This window comes from Stegodyphus dumicola, chromosome 9 (genome assembly GCF_044657685.1).
Source record: "Stegodyphus dumicola isolate Sdum_Otavi_A_Nest chromosome 9, ASM4465768v1".
Classification (NCBI taxonomy): Eukaryota; Metazoa; Arthropoda; class Arachnida; order Araneae; family Eresidae; genus Stegodyphus; species Stegodyphus dumicola.
Window position 1 is genome coordinate 181,557,950 of NC_140776.1, and position 21,314 is coordinate 181,579,263.

The window sequence follows — 21,314 nt, forward strand, 5'->3', positions numbered from 1 at the left end:
CTTAAGAGAAACAGTTCATTTAGTAAAGTAAATGCTTATACTCTAGCTGGTAGTGCTATGGAAAAGTACCACATGACACAGTGTATCGATCCTTCAGAGGGTTTCTCTGATCCATACTAACCTATCTGTTCACATAAACAAACAAAAGTATCTGCCTGATTATTTAAAGCAACAGGCTCTCGAAAGAATTAATAATATTCGAGTGGATGCTGTTTAGGTGTATATGGATGGTAGTAAAAATCATAGTGATATTACTGGCAGTGAAATTTACATGAAATCACAAAATCAAGAGATAAACATTCAGATCAGGACTGCTGATGTCTTTCATAGTGAGCTAATTGTCATAAATGAGGGCCACAATTCTCTTGCGTCGCTCACTGATGGAAGAGAAATTTGGATTCTGTCTGATATCAGAAGTTCTATTCAAACTTTGCCTGTTGGCATATTGTGAGAGATAATATAGGTGTGTATTATTATTAAAAAGCTAAAACACCTTTCCTTGTCTCATCAGATTCACCTACAGTGGATCCCTTCCCACATTGACATTTTGGGCAATGAGATTGCAGACACCCTGGCTAAGGCAGTGCTGGAGATGCCTTGGTGCCATCTATGCCTCTCACCTACAGAGCTTTCTTTCTATGATTAAGTGCAGGAACAAAACCACTTGGCCTGATCCACCGGTACACTTCTGGTATCAGAGTAATCGGCCAGGTGGCTCTCTGGCACTTGATTGCAACATGCAAAATCAAACCACTCTTACCTGCTTCCTCAGATGCCATCTTAGATCTTTGACATTTGTTTTAGGGATCCTGAAATTTTTTGTTCTGATTTTTTTAGGGTACACATTGTTATGAACCTGATTTAGCCCTGCTAGTCTTTGAGGATGAGCAACAACATTTTTTTTTTTTTTTTTTTTTGATTTACTAAAAAGATTTTATGTTCCTAACAAAAACAAAACTTTTAAAATATAAATAAATAAATAAATAAATAACAAATCAGAAGGATTACATGATGCCTTTTTAATGTAGTTTGTATACAAAAGAGTTCAGTTATACTAATTGAAAGAGGCACATTAAAATCTTACTAGCAATTTATCATAAATATGAACTGATAACAAACAAATTGATAATCTTAATTTATAAAAAATGGATATTAATACATACGCATATGCACAATAACATGCTACGGTTACTAATGCTCTTACGATAATGACAATGGATATTTATCATTCATTATATAACATGTATTTCCAAATACTTATGAAATATATTTATATGGCAACTAAATCTGGCCTTAAGATAAATTACATTCATAAGATGTTTGTGAATTAAAATGCATTTAAAAATAAATTAAAGAGCTATCAATAAATTTTATCAAACTTATGAGTCTTCCGATTCACTACTAAATAGCAAGAAAGATTCTAAATCCTAAAGAAATTCTGAAGGCATAAAAAGTTTAAATAAATACAGCTTTTCGACAATACCTTTTTAGTTTTAAATAAAATTACCACTAATTGTTATTTCTTCCTAGTATTTACATTAAAATATTCAAATTAACTAAAAAAACTGAAAATTATAATATATATGTTAGTTTTCCATTTGGATCATATGACGAAAGGTCTTGTTTACACAAACAAAAATTGCTAAAAATGAAAAGTATTTAACATACTAAAAATATTTTACTTTTAATTATTGACAGTGACATTCATAAAATCAATATATTTTATTTAAGTTGATAGTTTAAACCAATTGTGATGAATAATTGATTATATGTATATTTATTCTTTTACAAGACTTAACTTATCTATATATATTCAAGATATTTTTTACTGCCAGAACTGAAACTAATAAATTAGATTCATTCATTTCCAATAAGCGTCAGTTGTATTTTATTGCATTCATTTATGAAACAGCAATAATTTAAAATGGAAAATATTTATTAAAGCACGTAAAAATAGCAAAATAAATATGGAATTAATTATGATTACTTTTAGTATGCCTCTTCAAAAGATATATTTAAATTAAAAACTAAAATTTAACTAATTTCTTATTTCGTTAGGAGGAAACCCTCTTTGAAAAATAAGTAAAATTTTTTGTTTGTCTATTAACATATAAAGGTAACTATATCATAGAAATTTTATACATAAGGCCTAAAGAAATATATACATGTTTTCATTTTAATTTATTAATATTGAATTTTGTATATTACAATAAGACTATTCACGCAGTTAATAAAACCTTTTGCACGAGTACAAAATAAAAGTGGTTAAAAAAACATGAGCGTAAAATGTATCTGGTCTTTAAAAAAAAAATAAAAAAATTGGACATTTGAAACTTTTATCCACCGCCTCTAAAATTAATATATATGAATATTATTAATACAAACCCTTTTCGCATATATCTTTTGATAGTGTGGTAAGTTTCATTGAACATTGAAAAGTCTTCCTTCTCTCCAAATAAGATATATGACTATAAAGAAACAAAAATGTTCTCATGTTTCCAATCTATTATAATATGATAGCAACAGTGACTTTTGAAATTACTGTCTGTGTAATGATACAGGCTTATGAGAAAGTAGTTTATTACTCTCTCAAAATAACAGTTTTTCAATACCGTTCTGTAATTCTGGAGATGTTCAACTTTCACTGTTTCTTCATATCTTCTACATATTTTTTTTAATTTTATAATTGGATAAATTTAGCTGCATATCAGTATTATAGTCTCCTTTAAGTAATCCCATAGAGATCCCATAGTCTCCTTTAAGTAATCCCATAGAGATCCCATAGTCTCCTTTAAGTAATTAGTAAGATTATGAATGCTAATAAAAGTGGAGTAATTCAAGTATTAAAATCTTCATGAGACCCGAGGTAAAATAATTTTTGGTATTTCAAGCCTAATCTAACTATTTCATTTAATAATGGTCTTATAGACAATATGTTGGAAAAATATGTGCTTTTTACAAATTACACATCAGAAAGATTCTCAATTTTATATGCTTATTCATCAATTTTAGTGCTTGAATGTCATTTTGCTCAGTATTTCATCCCATATAATAAGTTAAATTGAAAATATTTCAATATACTACAGTAGAATATAAAAAATAAAGTTGTTTTTTTAAACAACATTCCATGATATTTTATTATTTTCTATACTTCCTCTACCTTAAAATAAGTGTCATATTGCATATTTTTATTTTGAATTGTTTTTCTTCAACTCAAAAATAAACTGATTAATGAAGACAACATTTGTTAATGGTATGACACATTCTAAGAAATTAAGATTAACTTTTAAATTTTAAAATGTCTGATAAAGAAACTGAGAAATGAAACTCTTAAAAGTGCACAAGCTATGATTTGAAAATATATGAAGATGAAACAGATATATGAAAATTTCAGATCAAGAAAGTATGAATACAAACGAAAAGCAGAAACACAGCTCTTGCACTGCTGCTTTATGGTTTTTAGGACAACACAATGAAAATTTTTAAAAAAATGTGGTATCATACTAACAGCACACAAGGAATTAAGTGTCCAAAAATCTAAAGAATTTAAGAATCCTAAAACCATATTAAAAACCAAACTGCTTTTAACCTGTAATATTTAAGGATGTTAAAAGCATGTTAGAACAAAAACCATCCCTGAAAGATTTTGCTGCCATATTGTACTAAGAATTATACCAAAAAGTAAACATGATAAACACTAGAAATGACATAATAAATGATGAATTTTTCTTGTATACAATGAGAACACCCAAAAATAATATGGAACAAAAAAGGAAAATAATATGGTTTAAAATAAAAAAGAACAAGAAAGCAAGAGCTACAGATGAGGAGATGAGTTGAGCAACAGCAAATAAAAAAATATAAAGCATAAACATGCATAGCGGTAAAGTGGAAAAGTTCAACTGTTATGTACCATAACGGCATAAATTAGATGCCTTTTTCATCTAATAAATGTCTTTGCTTCTTATAATGCATCTCTAATAACTTACTTTTAAGCTTAAATAAAATGAATATTAACACTACAGAAAAGCAGAACGACTTATACTACAAATAATAAATTCAATAGCATAGCTACATTCTAGGAAAATGGTAAATAGCAGTTACCCTATTCATCAATTCAAAGTTCAATTTAAGGGTACGGAATTTAAAAGAACTTGGCTTGAATTTAAAAGAACTTGGCCGGAATGCATATTTTTTCTACTGAAAACAGTAAAATACCTCAAAGACTGAAAATGTTATTTTGTGATAACTGCTGCATTTCCTATACATTTTCTATCATATACATTTACTTTTACAAGTGAATCATTGTTTCAACAGACAAATACGCAATCATAGATATAAGTAACAATGAAAAGATTGGGTTTTAAAGAAAGTTTCCCACCACCAGAAATATCATCTGCTCAAACAGTTCATGTTGCCATGTTTACTCAGTTTTTGTCAAACGATTTTCGGCATTTGAAAGAAAGAAACTTGCTTTAGAATACTGTGTTATGAAATTTGTACAGAAATATTGTTATAATTAAGTACAAGGTATCTGAAATGAAATTATGAAGCTACCAGATTAGAACGACCATTTACTGCCAATTCTGACGCAAAAAGTCAGCTACAGAATGCCACCAAATCATGCATACAGCTTTAGGTACTATTGTTGTATCATATGACACTGTGAAGGCTTGGTACTGAAACTTCAAACACGAGAACTTCGATATTTAAGAAGCAAAGCGCTTTGGCCAACCTACTAACATTGATGACGGCTGCCTGCAAGAACTTGTAGAAGAAGACTAGTATGCAACCACTCGAGCACTTACTAAGGAGTTAGATGTTAGTGCCATGTCCATCAGTCACACTATGCATTGCATAAACTTGATGTGCAAGTTCAACTGTTAGGTACCACATCAGCTGATACAAACAGATAAGGGTAGGCATGTTCGGGCCTGCACTAATCTGCTTGAATATCAACACAAAGACAAATTCTGAACTGGATTGTCACTTGTGATATAAAGTAGATTTACTTCAACAACACAGACAGAAAAGGGCTTGGTCTACGCCTAGTGAGCCTGTCGCAGCATCGCAAAATGCAATTTGAATAACAAAAGGATCATGCTTTCTATGTGGTGAGATTGCCATGGTATTATCCATAAGGAGTATCTGTAAGAAGGTAAAACTCTCAACAGTAAGGAGTACAGCAAGATGCTGCTCAAGATAATGCAAGAAAACATGCATTTGCATTCACCAGCTCTGTATGGACTCGAATGGGATCTTTTACCACTCTCATCATATATCCCCAGCATCGCTCCTTCAGACTTATACTTTTTTTCATGCCTGCAGGTACATATTGCTGATGCTGTCTTCCATTCTGCACAGAACATCCAAAATGAGGTTATCTGTTTTTTGAAAAGTAAACATGATAAACACTAGAAAATAAACATGCAGCCACCCAATTTCTGTGCCAAAGGCTTTGAAAAACTACCAAAACGCTGGTAGAAAAGCATAGATTTAATTGGTGATTACTACCCGCACTAAAGGTATTGCCTTCATTTTTTTTTTTTTTTTTTTTTTTCCCCTAACTTTATGAAAAACATTTTTTGGCAGAAAACTTTCATTACAACCAGATACCTACAGCAGTTTAACAGAAGTAACTGTTGTAAAAACACTCAATGGTACTGGATATGTATTCCTTTTATTACCTCCAAATATGTCAAATGAGAATCTTCCATTTTATTATAATGTAAGTTTTTAGGAACACAGAAAAAATTATTTTTAATCAATTCATAATGTGTTTGTTATTAAACAGTATTAGCTCAGAATCTTTTAATAATAATAATTCAGAATAAGCTAGTTTGATGGCTTTCAACCAGTATGATTACACAAAAAGTGCTTGTTGCAAACATAATAATTTTTAGACATGAATTTGGAACATAACAAATGATAACATTAAAAAACAATTAATGACATGAAATATTATGCACATTATTAAAAACTGAGCATAAAATACATAAATTTATTTACAGTCCATTAGCAATGTTTAAGCAGAACTCTTTAACTCTTTCCATAAAGTTACAAATCATCACAAAGCACAATCAATGCATACAACATCCAATACAAAAATGCACTAAGACAGATGCCATACATATAGAATGATAGAAATTTAAGGAATATTTTAACTTTAATGATGGAATTAAGAATATGAAGGATGTTTCAAATTTCTTAATGGAAGTAAGTAAGCAAATTAAAACAAGCAAAAAATTTTGCTTCTTTTCATAAACAATATAATTTTGTCTTTATTAATACTAAAAGAATCAATAAACATTCCAAAATCCTGACTTTAATAGTTTTCTGTAAATCAGGCTTAGTGGAAGAACTCTGCTTTCCTTTAAAGCAAAATTATTTGTAGCAGCCTCCATTTAGTTAATAACGGAGAAACTTCTCCATGTCCAAATAATTAAGAAAATATACATTCATATTACATTACATGATTGCATTCATAACACATATTACTACTTTACATGAATTTTTATACAATGTATATATAATTACATTATATACACATTCATATTACTTATGCGACATTTGCATGATGTGGTGTATAACTACTTCTCAGATACTTTGATATTTGTTAAAAGGCATGCCGATTTTATCTTTAATGTCCTCCTTGCAGTTTAGCATTTCCCACTACTTTTTCATTCTAAAAATGATAGCATACAGTAGACTCTCACAAACTTATCTTAATGTAGACTAAGAGGATATCAGATTACTGTAAATGTTACTTTTTAGAGTAGAAGTGATGGTTATTTCACACCTCATAATATTCCGTCAAATACCTAAATCAAAAGCTATTTCATTAATATATTTCTCTGTTTTCTTTCTCTTAAGGCACATAATTTCATTTCCATTATCCTGTTAAATTGTGTTTTTTTTTTTTTTTTTTTGGTCCAACTTTTTCATGGACAACACAATGCAACACTCAAAGGACAGGTTAGAAAATGAAAAAAAACTACCCAAAATGAATTGAAAGTTTAGCTTACAGCAGATTGCTGCTATAATCTTTAAGCAGCTACCAATAAAAAGGGGGGATATGAGTGGTAATAGCCATTTTGTTACTGACAGAAAGAAGGAGATATATTGGAATTTCCACAAAGGAACAAAAACCTGTCACTAAATTCATTATGGAGGTTCCACAAAACATTCTCACATAGGGAAAGAAACAAAAACTGCAAAATGAGAATACCACAACAAAGCTTTCAACAGAGCAGGAAAATATACGGACATTCATATGCATAAATATGTAATATAATTACAATAATACAATAATTAAAATATACCATTCGCAATGTACAGGCAATGTTAGAAATTATTACAGTCCAGATATTAATAAACCTTCACATTATTTCATAAATAATGTTCTGATTGAACAGCAGATTTTAGCGATTTAAAAAAAAAAAAAGGTGGTTATTGAGTCACATGGAATGACAAGTTTGTGCGACTCTACAGTACTTTCTTAACTGTCCCAAAACAAGACAATTATTTCAAAATTAAATTCATATATTTATATCAGTTAATTCAAGCAAAATACTGTGGACTAGAATATTGAATTCATCAGAAATTTTAACCTTTTTTTTATTATCTCTGTTTGAATTACATTTTTATCTGAAGTACATATCAGAAAATTATCTTCTCTCTCAAAATATACTTTATGACCCTTAAAATGAACACATCATATCTAGACTGATTAATGAATGCATTTTTATCTATTACAAACCCGTTTCTAATATCCATAACAAACCTAATTTAAAAAAAGGCATACCCTAATATGCAATTTTTAAATTGAAAATTATGCATAAAACAATTGTTAGACAGAATATAAAATTCAGTTCTGTTACGTTCTGTTTATTCAAGTACTTCCTTTCATAACTGTATACACCTCTGAACTTCTTAAGTTATATTATAATGGCAGTGGTGATGATTTTATGCTTCATTGTAAGAAGTGCGTCCTACAGATGCTAGTAAAAATTTAATTTCAGGAAATTGTTTACTAACAATAAGAACAGTTCTGCCAAAATTTTTGGAAACTTTCTATAAGCAATAAATGATATTTACAATAACACCATTTTTTTCAAACTAAAATTACATATTCTTTCTAATTATCCAGACCCTCCCAACAAAAAAGTATGTATGAGGCAATGCTTATGGCACCAAAATAGGTAGGCGGCAATGGAGAGCATCACCAAAATATATTTATGTGACAAACCTAGGTATGTGCATGCACACAGTTCTCCAAATTTGATGATCATTTTTCTGATTAATGTTTGTTTTTGCATTGAGTGCATTTTTTCCCCCTTTAATGAGTCATTTACGGGGCCATGGAGTTTGCCAGCTGATGAAAAAAAAAAAAGGGGCGGGGAATGCATTTCTTCAGAAATCTGGCTTTTTGCCCAAGAATACAGAATGCAAAATTCCACATTCCATGATCTTCTTAAATAGAAGAATTTTATTAAAGTGCAATATGAAAAACTGCAAGCAAAGTTTAGAATTAGCAGTGTCAAATTTGTTCAATTCTCTGAATTTTTTAAACAAATAGAGCTGTGTACAGGGAGAGAACAGAACAAAGAAATTCTTTGTTCCGTTCTCTCCCTGTATATATATACAAGGATTCTTTAAAAGGTACGTGTTTTATTACAGATGTTTTCTGCTTTTCAATTTTAATGACTAATTGCTTTTTTATGGAATTCTTAATGCACTACCATTTTGAAAATGGTTGTTGGTTTTCATGTATTAGCTTGTTTAATTCCTTACCTAATGTATTATTTTATCTTTTTGCATCAGTAACTCTGTGAAATGTTTACTGTCACACTCAATGTATTATACAGCTGATTGCACAAAGTATATCCATGTAACTCAGTCATACCTTTATTTGCATTGTAATTATCTAGAGAACTCATTTATAGTTCATGTTGTGAAAGCCCATTAACAGTTTTTAAATTATATCTATCCTTCTCCAGCACTGTACATATGGAAACTGAAATTATTCTCTTCATCCACATTGCACCTTTTTTCCATCCCTGAGCCACTGACTCGTCCAGCACTCTTCTCTGCACCTCTCAGCATTCATCTTGCACATAACACACCAAAGACTTTGACTTTTGAAAAGGACTGAAACAAAACATTTACTTGCCCCTCTTTCAAACACAGGCCTAAGTATCCTTTCCTCCTTTAACATTTGTAGCTAAGCTAATTCTGTCAGCAGGGCTACAAGGCCAATATGCTAATTGCCCCTCCATCAGTGGAAAGAAAATTTAATGTTAAAAGAAAAGCAAAGAAGAAATTTTAAGAAAAATAAAGAAAGAAAATTTAATAACTTGTTAATTTTTTGCATATTAGCAAAAAATTAGTTGCCAGCTTGGGAGGTGTGTGCTATGTTGGAGCTATCTTGTCACTAATTTGATTAGAACAAGAGAAACTCTAAAGCAATCTAGCCTACTAATTATAAACATAATCTGAAATCAAAACTACTAGTAGGTGGTACATTTGAAAGTTACTTAACAAGTCAATCATAAATAGAAGTTTCTAAATTATTGTATATAGTTCAATCTAATCATGGTCTTAAATTATCAGTCTCCATACGGAAACAGAGAGGGTTTATTGTTATCTTCACATATTCACATAAAATACTGATCTAAATTTTAAGGTAGAAATATGCAACTATTAAAGGCAGTAACTTTCCAAGACACATAGGATTTGGAAAAAATTGAGCTGCATATAATATTCTCAGGCAAATTTTACAAGCTTAAAACAATTTGTTTTAATTAAAAACAAATGTACACTTAATTAAAATAATTCTGTAAATATTATATGCATTTAAAACTTGTACAATATTGCACACATGCTGAAAAAATACAGCAATGAAAAAAATTAACGAATTTTTACACTTACTATTTTATGAAAAAATAATTCAAATCCTAGACTATTTTATTAAAGAAAATCAGCCTTCACACATTTAAAATATAAAAGAAAATATTTTCAGAAATTTACTTCGAAAATTGCTATAAATCCTTTAGGAGCAGTAATATTTAGCAAGTTATTAAAAAAAAGTTATTTTTTCCATAATGCTAATTTTATATTTAGAAATTTTTCGATTTCCTTAAAAACAGAGCTCTTTAAATTTATTAAAAAGATTACCTTTAGCAAATATTCAAAAAATGAGTCTAAACCAGCTCCAACACCACTCATCTGTCCTATCCATTCACCAGATTGAACATCAACCACATTACCTAGTTGAAATAAAAGTTATTTCAATATATTTACTATTTAACACTTTTCTTAAGTGAAATAAATTAGTGCATTAATAAATAATTTCACAATTTATGTAATATTCTGCCCCACAATTACTTCAGCACTTTAGATCAGTGACACTTAAATGTTATTTTAAAAAAGGAATATTACACAAAACAAAATGATAAATAAACAATGCACCTCAAAAACACAGATATTTCAAATATGAGTGCATTGTAACACCCACTATAATGTTAATGTATTTAATATAAAAATTTAATTTACACATTATAAATAACTAGGCTGGTATCTGTTTCTAGGCTGGTAGAATTTACCAATATGATTCCAATTTCAAAAAAATTAATTTTGATTCCAATTTAAAAAAATAATCTGACCCACCAGCGACAGAGTTGTAAAGTCGCTGAACATTGGTGGTTTGGTCCGAGGTTCAAATCCCGTGAACAGGCTGGCTGTATGGGCATTTTTATAGTTTTCCCCATGTGTAAAGTGTATACAAGCCAGTTTCCCATAGAAAGTTCTCCACAAAGGCATCCCTTCCCTTAGGCAGATAGCTCTTGAGACTTTGCCGTAATGAACAAAACAAAAAAATAATCTAGAATCTAAAAAATTGCCTCCCTTCTCAAAAAAAAAAATCAAACATTGAATAGAGTTATATAAGAAAAAATAGTACGAGTAATATTAAAATTAGTGCATATTAGAAAAAAAAATTGAAAGCTTTCAGATTTGATATTTTTTTTATGTTTTGTGTGTTACCTTTATTTATTAAATATCATGTTCTTCACACTTAAACCATAAAATTCCATTCAACAGTAATATCACAAAATAATTTAAAATGAGTACATCTTACGAATTTCTGATACAGAGTTTTGTATGCTGGAGATAAAAATGATTTCTTTTTTCGGTTAGTGTTGTCATTGCTTGTACTGAAATTGTTGAGTTTGTTAATCAAACATTTGTTAAAGATTTACAAACTATGAAATAGGTAATAAAACAATTTGGGCTTCCAGATGCCCATATTCGAGTTGAGAATTACATTATTCAAAATTTGATGGCTCTAGGTATCATTGTTTTATCACAATGCGAGAACCATACATACATTTATACAGATTCTTCATGATTTAATTTCTTTAAATATAACAAGGGCAATAATATCTGGCAGCAACAATTTGAAGAATAATTCAATGCATTTTAAGTTTTTAACGAAAAATGCAAAAACGAAATTAATAGCCCTTCTGGGTAAAATTGCCCCTTATCAATAAAAATATTTACATAATTATCCAGATTTTTACTCCTCAAAATGTAATTTTCTTACTTTTCTCTCTTTTTTAAACAGTATTTTTTTAATTGCAAAGTACTGAAATGTCATGTTTTTTTTAACACATAATGCTAATTGGACTGCTATAAAAAGTTTCTGATATGTTCACAAATGTTTTTAAATTTAGTGAATAAGTTGAATAAAACAAAAATCAATCATTCAGTTCAGTTAAATCATTCTTGGTAAATATTCAGCCTTTAGAAGCATGAAAACACACATAAACAAAAAAAAACATGTTGTCTCCCTCAGATAAATGTATTTTATACCTAACAGTCCAGTAGTTTTAGACCTTAACTTCCAAAGTGCCCTCACAGCTCGCCTAGCAACACCTTCATATACTGGATCTTGAAGAAGTCGGCTGAGCATTCCAAACTCTAAAAGCATAGAACCAGCTCCAGCAGTACAAGTATGCGTTGAAACTCCCTCTGGCACACCATGCCGAAGATTAACCTAAAACAAATATTTAGTTTCATTATGCTAAATTAATAATAATATTAAACTAACATGCCAAACAATGATTAATTTAGATGTCAACCAACAAAAATCAGTGTTATATTCAGCATTCTCGTTCATATTTGCACTTTGGCAGTTGAGGAAGATGGTTCAGTAGTAAAACCATTGAAGCAAGTCCTGGAAAATTTGTAAATATAACGCTGATTTTTGTTGGCTGACTTCTAAATTAATATTAAACACTGTTATATATTTCATATGAAAATTATATTTAATCAAAACTATCATCTGCAGTTAGGTGCATAACACATGGTATTAAGGTGAAAGTAACTACAAAAATCAATTGTTTCATTGTCTACTATACTAATCAGATAATTATTAGAAATTAATCAAAGGTAAAAAATTAAGTATACGCACTGTTTGTTGTTATACACAATTACTGTTGGCTAACTAATTAGTTTTCACACTAAATTCATTCTAATCTTATAATTTGTAAGGTAAATTAAGAATCTTCTACTCCAGCAATAGCATTATAATTAACAGTAACCAAAACACAATTATTAAAAATGCCATACACATCAAATTTATGGTAACAAAATAAAATAATTTTTTGCCAAAAAAGAAAAGTACAGTGATTGAGATATTTTCAGTTAGTGGGATACCAGCTGCAATTTGTATGCCAAAGTGCCAAATGTGGTAACATGCTTATTTCATTAATATCTATGCAATGAACCCAAATCACATAATTTTCCCTTCAAGATCTTCAACTGCTTTTTTGATGAAGTGATGATTTTTTTTAGACAAACAGTCAAAATTCTTTCAAGATAAAATTATCTTCGATTCTGAAAGTTTGTTTGTTTGAAAAGATGCTAAATGAAACTGCATTTTACTTCTGCCAAAGCACTAAAATAGGGCTGAACAAAATGATCATGCCCTGAGACAAAGTTTATATCGGGGATACTGGTTCAAAGATTTGCACATTTCTTTTCGGATAGCTGCAGTTTATTCATTGTGGTGTAAGAGCTCAAATTAGCAAAATTATATCAACTGCAAATAGGACTGGAAAATTTGTATGTATTTATTACAACTGTTGAATGGAATAATTATATGCATTCTTTATTTGTATTTATATTAGATTTTATAAAACTGCCACACTTTTCATGAAGCTATACAGTATATCATTAAGGTAGCCATTCCTATCTCTAGCTAGATTCCACATCAGCATTTACATATGGTGCCATACAGAAAAACTGAAAAGTACTAAGATTGATTATAAGTTTTGCCCTTGCATAACACAGTACAGCAACCTACACATTAACTAATAGCATTATCAAGTTTTGGCAGCATTAACAAGCTTTGAATAAATCATCAGCGGAATAGCTAATTTTTCTCTACAGTAAAGACATTCTTATCAGTTTTAACAATGCACTTGGTCCCATCAATTTTTTTTTTTTTTTCTTTTTGTCCCAGACAACTTCCATTCATTATTTGGCAAACCGCCAACAACAATAACTGGGAAACTGAAAGAAAATGTAATAAAAATAAGGAAACTAAAGGTACTTCTTTATTAGAGTGGCCCACAAGATTGAATCTCCAATCAACAAGATATCTCACCAAAATCTGGCTGCATGTTCTTACACCTTACCATGTGATCGTATATTAGCATGGGCTGTGTGTTCTTTTACTTCGCCACATAATCGTATACTAACACTGTGTTGCATTTTTGCTTTCACCATGTGTTCTTATATATTTTCATGAGATTTTCAAATTTGCACTATTTATTTAAAAATATATCAATTGCTTTTTTTGCTAATATGATGTTATCAATCTTTAATATACCAAGTAATGAGGTGGATGCCATATCATTTTTTTAAGAAAGAGGTCTTTTACTTCACAAATGAGTATGCGAAAATGGCTGCAACGTGAAACTTTACGTTAGCGATGAAACCATTTGTTGGTGCTATGTTAAAAATTACAAAAAATAGGGTCTCCATGTTGAAAATTAATTCAGTGGTTGCAGAATATCTTTTGTCACTGTTATTAGATTTACATATTCTCGAGCAGAGGAGTTGACCTCCATGAAATGGTGTGCCAAACTGCTTAATATTTGTGAAATGCTGCAGTTAACTGGAGCAACTGCATGCAATAAAATAATAATAATAAGGATACAGGATAAGGATTTTTAATATTCTTAGGAAATGACATGTGAGTATTATTGTTATTATTACACATTATGTTGTTTATTTTTATATTTGCACTTCACAAGCTTGGCGAGGTAAAAGTATATTTATGGGAAAATTGGCGATTTTTGACAGTACATGGATACCTAGTTTGTGGAATTCTTTGACTTGTTATTTCGGCTTTGTATAGCGGCAATTTTAGCACCAAAAATCGCTGCTACACAAAGACAAGATAAGTCAAACTCGGTATCTATGTACACACTGATCTATTTTCACTTAAAAAAAAAATCACAGAATTGCATAAACTAGACACTGTGCACTCCTTTGACTTTATTCATGTACATGTCGACCTATTTTCACTTAAAAAGTCAAAAGAGCATCCAATTCTAGGTAAAAGTATACTTACAGAACATTCAACTACTCAGATGACCATAAATGAAACAACAACTTCGCAATAAACGAAACAAGTAGGTGATAAATGAAACAACAACTTTGCGATAAAACAAGAGGTTCCCTTCAGTCAACTCTAACCGCTTGGCAAAATTACAGTTGAGATCTCGGCACAAATCTAAAATCATCAAGGTTGAGGCCATTATAACAAAGAAGTACCAAACTAAGAAATACAAAGACTAAAAGTTAGCATGGAGTTACCAGAATGCTACTATGTAATATGTAACTGCAACAGTAAGCATATGTTTTTTAGAAAGTTTAGAAAGTTTGAATAATCAGTATCACTTACTACAAGTATTCATTCAACACTAAAATGAAGTCTGAATATTCTCTGAAGGTCACATACCACTAAAAAATTACACTGCCAATAGTGTTGAACATCTTTCACTTACAGCACTGCAGTACATCAAAGTTTACTTTATAAATAAAAGTGTTATTTTTTCAAACAAAAACTTTAAAAAGATTTAAACAAAATATATATACACAACTTCAAAGATGAGGTAAGATTTATAAAAAATAAAGATGGAAAACACTTATGAACAACATATTAGTTATTCAGGATACTAGATGTAAATTGATAACTTCAGTGTAAAAGAAATGGTTAATAAATAAGTACCCTGGGATATGGAAGTCCAGTTTTAGTATTTTCAAACGCTGGTAACAAACGGCTTGCCAGTTCATGAGCCAAGTGAAGTAGTTCGTTATTATAATCCTCAGGCACCAAATTTCCAAAAGGCTGTTTGGCATCATTAATTAGAAGATGAGCTGATAATAGGGAGCCCAAAATTCTTTTAAAAAAATTTAATGCATTACAATTTTAAAATCATTACTATAAACATAAGGAAAAATTAGATAATAAGAAAGAGAACACCTATAATGAAATATATGGCACAATAAATTACAAACTAATTTCGCATTAAGGTACCCATATTTTAATATCATGCCTATACTATAGCATAAATATGATTTGAAATTGATAATGTAATGCCATCTCTTCTTGTATTATCTGTAATTTTTCTTTTGAAACTATTACATAGGCTGATGTTATTCAGTTACTTTCAGGCAAACTGGTAGATATCTTAAATTAGTCTAACTAATGCAAATGTAACTCTAAAAAATGTTACATTTATTATTATTGGTGCCAATGTAGGGACAATTACATAGCATGGTCCTTTGTGATTATAGGTGACCCTATCGGGAAATCACAAACTGCTTGCCAACTTTGTAACTCAGTGGATTTTTTCACTGGGGCATCTGCGAATTCACTGGAAACTAATTTCTCACCAAACTAATGTGGTGAAGGCAAGAGCTATTTTCAAAATGGTGTTGCACTAAAAATTCCATAAAAGATCAATCAGCAAAAGGTACTTGCCTATTATCGCAACCACCTTAGTAGAAGTCACAAAATTTTCAGAAGTCGCCAAACTCTGGCAACCATGCACATAACAGTTCTTTAGGTAACAATAGCCATTATAAGCTGCAATTCTAAAGCTCACCGAATCACCCTTTTTCTTCTGTAAAAAATCGCCAAACTGCACCAAGGTGGTTGTGTTAATATGTAAGTACCCAATCAATAATATTTAAAAAGCAAGAAGCATCACTAATAAATGAAATTGATTACTTTTTTTAAAAAATATTTCAGTAATTTTTTGCACTGCTGAAATCATAGAAAATCTCTGAGTATAATGATTTGTTTTTGTTGTTTAAAAAAAGAATCAGAATAACACGAATTCAGCATCATACAAAATTTCAGCACTGGATGCCAGCTAACAATAAATAAAACAAACTGCTGTTATAAACAAAATACAACTATCTTCAAAAAAATTTCTGACCTGCATTCTAAGTTTTTTTTTTTTTTTTTTTTTTTTTTTTTAAAGTTTTTTGCATTCCATTACCAAAAAATTTGATCATTTAAGAAATATAACTTCATACACTGAATTTTTACATTCTGTTGGACAAAATGCCATGCTTCCATCAGCCAGCAAACTCCAAAGTCCCACTGTGATTCATTACAAGGAAAACAAATATACTCAATGCAAAAAGGAACAATCAGAGAAATGATAACTGAATTTTGAAAATACACATTCACATACACTTAAACAGGCATATGCTACACACATATCTGGATTGTCATATAAATACCTTCTAGCAACGTGATGGTTTGATACAGAACTGTTTTCGTGATGTATTGCATTATCTCAGAATACTCTTTTGTAACTTTTCAATAGGGGTGCAGATAATCAGAAAGTACCGATAGTATATACTAGGCAATAAATTTAATTTCAATGGAGTGGATTAATAACTCAATGTACAATGGAAGTAGAGAGATAGTTTGATGAACTGCTTTCAATTTCAGTGACTTCTAATATGTTAAAGCAAAAAATTATTCTTATTTTCAAACCTGACATAAAAAAAGTATTCCCTTTTTTGAATTAACTCCCCTCTTCACATTTACAAAATTAATCTCCTGCTAGATACTATGACTAGTAATTTTTTTGCAGAGTAACTGAGAATCTAATGAAACTCTTGTTACATATCAAATTTTCCTCTCAAGGGGGGGAAAAAACGAAATAGATAAAATGTTTTAATTACATATAATTTAATCCTGCAAAACCCAATTGCAGATTTTAAACAGTTATAAAGTGCTATTAAAAATTATCCATCCAATTTTTTTTATTCCATTTTAGAATGTAAAACTAATAAAAACCACATTTATTTGAATTGCAAAACATGACAACAGTAAGCAGAAATATTTGGCGCATGATACATTCATCTACTCTACATTAATCATCATACACATTCATATATACGTATATATAATAAAACTTGGCAATGTTTAGCATCAATATGTAATTATGTTCTCAGAAATACTGTCAGCTGCAGTGGTGATATACTTAAAAAAAAATGAACATTTTACAGATATTTGTTTAAATTCTAAAAAATAATTATCACTTTATGAGGTGGTCATCTTCCGAACGCAGCCATTACAAGAGATTTCAGTGTGTATGTGTGTGTTTATATATATGTATGTATGTTTGATATTTTAGACTTTCACAGTCGTAATATGTTGATAAAATTTGACAGAGGTCTGAATATAAAGGATCAAACCAATCACTTTTTAGACATGCATGAAAAAACTGTTGCATATATCCGACTGGAGTGAAAATCAGAACTGGCTTGCTGGTTAAAATATTTTTATTCTAAACAGAAAAATTCTTCAGATTTTTTTAATTCGTTTTTGCTTAATTTAGTACAACAGTTGGGATACTAAATGCACCCCATACTTTCTATAGACACAGCATACATTTTAGGTAATAAAGAAGCTTTACGAAGGGCCATGATTTTCCTTTGCAAAGCAAGCAGGCAAATTGTAGTCGTATTTATAAACTTGAAAAGAATTTGCTTTAATCCTCAGCATTTGCCCAGGATGAAAAATGGTGCAAAGTGTATCCTAAATTCTATTCAAAATTCTTCAGAGATACATTTTAATTTGGTACAACACCAGAGATGCTAAACATGCCCTGCACTTTCTATATACATTGCTTACATTTTAGATAATACAGAAAGAAGCTTAGCAAACAGCTATGACACTCCTTGGCAGAGCAAAGTGATGCAAAATGGTACAAAGCATATCCTCGAAGAAGGAGATGTGTTTAATTAAAAATTATGAATTTAATGATCAATTGACAATTGGTTCCAATTAAGTTTAATAATTTTGTTTTATATTTTATATTTTACACACACACACACACATATATATATAAAGATTTTTATAAATAAACAGCTCAGTTCCTGCCAGAATACTTTAACTGGCTTTATTAATAATGAGAAAGATGTTTTTACAGATCTATACATACCTAATGTTTGCTTCAAATACTTGAACTATATTATCTGTATCGAAAGACACATGCTCAATTATGAGTTTAACTGCCTTTTTGAATTCAGTTGTATTTCCCATTACCTTAAAATAATAATAATAATAATATATTAAGAGAAAAAGTAAATAAAAAACACAAATTCAAATTTATTATTAAAAAATAAGCAAATAAAATTAAAAAGAGGAATAGTGTTAAGATTATAAATTAATTAATAAATCACAGTTACTATTATCATTATTAAAACTTAAACTGCTTAAGGTCTATGAAGTGCAAATAAAAGTACTCACAGCAAGAGTATCTAAGGCATCAATAAGTGTCAAGGAATAATCGCCCAGAACATCATTAATATTTATATTGGACCTAAAAATACATTATTATTATTAAATACAATTATTATCAAAATATTTCCTTTTCAAAAGAGAGTTCAAAAGAGAATTTTCATTTTTTTCCCAATACACTTAAATTACGGAACTAAAATTCCCAAAATAAATAATTATATAAGTACTATGCCCATAGAAGTGCTTTTACTGTTTTCATTTTTTGCAACTACTAATCTTAGACATAGTTAGAATTTATACTCATTCCAAAACAAAAATAAAATAAAAAAGACATAAAACATTTGATCCCGGTATAAGAAAAACTGACTGAGATATTTAATTTTGACATTCGAAACCATGTTCAGAGATTGTACACAAACTGAGAAGTAACTTTGTATTTGCACATAACTAAAAATGACAAGCAAATTTAGACAATAATTTCTGTTACTAACAGATTAAGTTACAAGTATTGCTATGGAAACTGTAGTAAGAAATATGGATCAATCTATTTCTTTTGGGGGGAGGGGGGAGATTTTATTCACAGAAATTCATAGCATTCAGTCGAGAAAACAGCATCAGTTTTCTGCATTCAGTACCGGCAAAGAGCCAACTTATAATATTTCTATAAATTAAAAATGAAAAATATTCCCAGTTTAATTAATTTTTTGTACAATTACACTTCTCGACATTGAAAATGCAACACCAAGGAGTGGTCAGAAATTTATGCAAATTTTAGAGTAGACGCATGTCACTGAGTTATGCGAATGGCATGAAATGCACAATTCTCTGATGCACGTGAAGTAAGATATAAGGGAAGGAACATGCAGAATGGGCAATATTCGTGTTGTTATTTCTACCAGATGAATTATCGAAGAAAGTTGGTTTTTGTCCCGGAGGATTCGTGTAATAGGAAAGAATGCCAGGCAGCCGTCAACGAAGACAATTCCAGCAGATAGACGATTTTACGAAGGGTATGGTTGTGGTGATGGCGATAAGGAGTGCGCCTTGCGCCCTCCGATAAGTGTGGCAACCCTAGAGGAGAAATTTCTTACGAGTAGCGAGCAGAGCGAAACAGGCAGGCTGTCGGGGAGTATGCGCGATGTTCCTAAATAAAGCTTAATTTTTATTGTGCACTATGTCTTGTTAATATTTATATTAATGCAGTAAGAACATAATCTGTGATATGGAATTCGAGGATTGCCGGTAAAAACATAACCGGAAATCTCCATAATGGTAACCCGGACTGTGTTAAATCGTATGAACAGTTCTCAAGCACTTTCGGTTTTGACTACAAGCCATCACTCAAGATCTCCAAACCAGAAGTAATGGATTACATCGGTTTTCATCCTCCGAATCACAGATGAGTAGTAATTATAGATCATTTTATAATTACGTTTTCTACTTATCATTTAATTTAATTTTCTTTAGTTAAATTTTTGCTTTTATTTTGGCTTAAAAACCTTGCACAATGTCTTATGATTATGCCGTCCAAATTCCGGTTTATAACCGATCAGACCCATCTTTATGGTTTATTATGTGTGAAAGTACCTTTGCTCTTGCCACCCCCAAACCTATCACAGAATCCATTTCTAAATATAATTATGTAGTTGCTCATCTTCCTCCAGATATTGCATCAATAGTACGGGATTTACTTATGAAACCAGACCCTATTGATCCATATACAAAGCTCAAAACTGAGTTAATAAATCGTTCAGGAGAATCTTCTCAGCAAGAAATTCGCCAATTATTAGCTGGAGAGGAATTAGGTTCTCGAAAACCTTCCGATTTGCTTAGACATATGAAACGTCGAGCAGAATCTTTAAATGTTCCTGATAACTTAATGTTAGAATTATTCCTTCAACGTTTGCCTTCGACTGTTCAGTCTATTTTGGCAGCGGTTTCCAATTTAACTGTAGATAAAGCAGCAGAAATTGCCGACAGAATTTAGAAGTAAATCCAACCCCAGGGACTTGTGCCGTTTCTCGCACAGTCGATCAGTCTCTTGAGGATAAATTATTTAAACAAATAGAAAAATTAAACAAACGTATTGATCGCATTTCTCTTTCTCGTGGTCGCTCGCCAAATCGCGGAGATCGCAATAAGGAAAGAAGCAATTCCAAAAGGAGAGATTATTCTGTTTGCTGGTATCATAGACGTTTTGGGAAAAAGTGTAGAGATGACAAATGTACAAAACCTTGTTCATGGCAGGGAAACGAAACCAGCAAAGAATAGAGGCGACTTATTCTTTGCCTCAAGTTTCACGTCGCCTGTTCGTTCGTGACCGTAGAACAAACCTTTCATTCTTGGTCGATACCGGCTCTGACGTGTCCTTACTTCCAGCAAATAATTCTCAAAAACGGAATTCGTCCCAACAAACACTTTTCGCTGCTAATTCTTCTATTATTTCATGTTTATTATATGTGTCAATACCTTG

At 30.5% G+C, this 21,314-nt stretch overlaps 1 protein-coding gene across 1 annotated transcript in view; it reads right to left on the bottom strand.

The window, feature by feature from the left end:
- Window positions 1–21,314, bottom strand: part of LOC118186206 (ER degradation-enhancing alpha-mannosidase-like protein 1) — a 49,087-nt gene that overhangs the window by 12,627 nt on the left and 15,146 nt on the right. The window contains exons 3-8 of the mRNA XM_085824427.1: window positions 18,851–18,923; window positions 18,543–18,646; window positions 15,302–15,473; window positions 11,872–12,055; window positions 10,177–10,268; window positions 2,386–2,468 (exon numbers count right to left, since the gene is read on the bottom strand). Coding sequence (XP_085680553.1) covers window positions 2,386–2,468; window positions 10,177–10,268; window positions 11,872–12,055; window positions 15,302–15,473; window positions 18,543–18,646; window positions 18,851–18,923 — 708 coding nt within the window. The remainder of the gene's footprint in view (window positions 1–2,385; window positions 2,469–10,176; window positions 10,269–11,871; window positions 12,056–15,301; window positions 15,474–18,542; window positions 18,647–18,850; window positions 18,924–21,314) is intronic.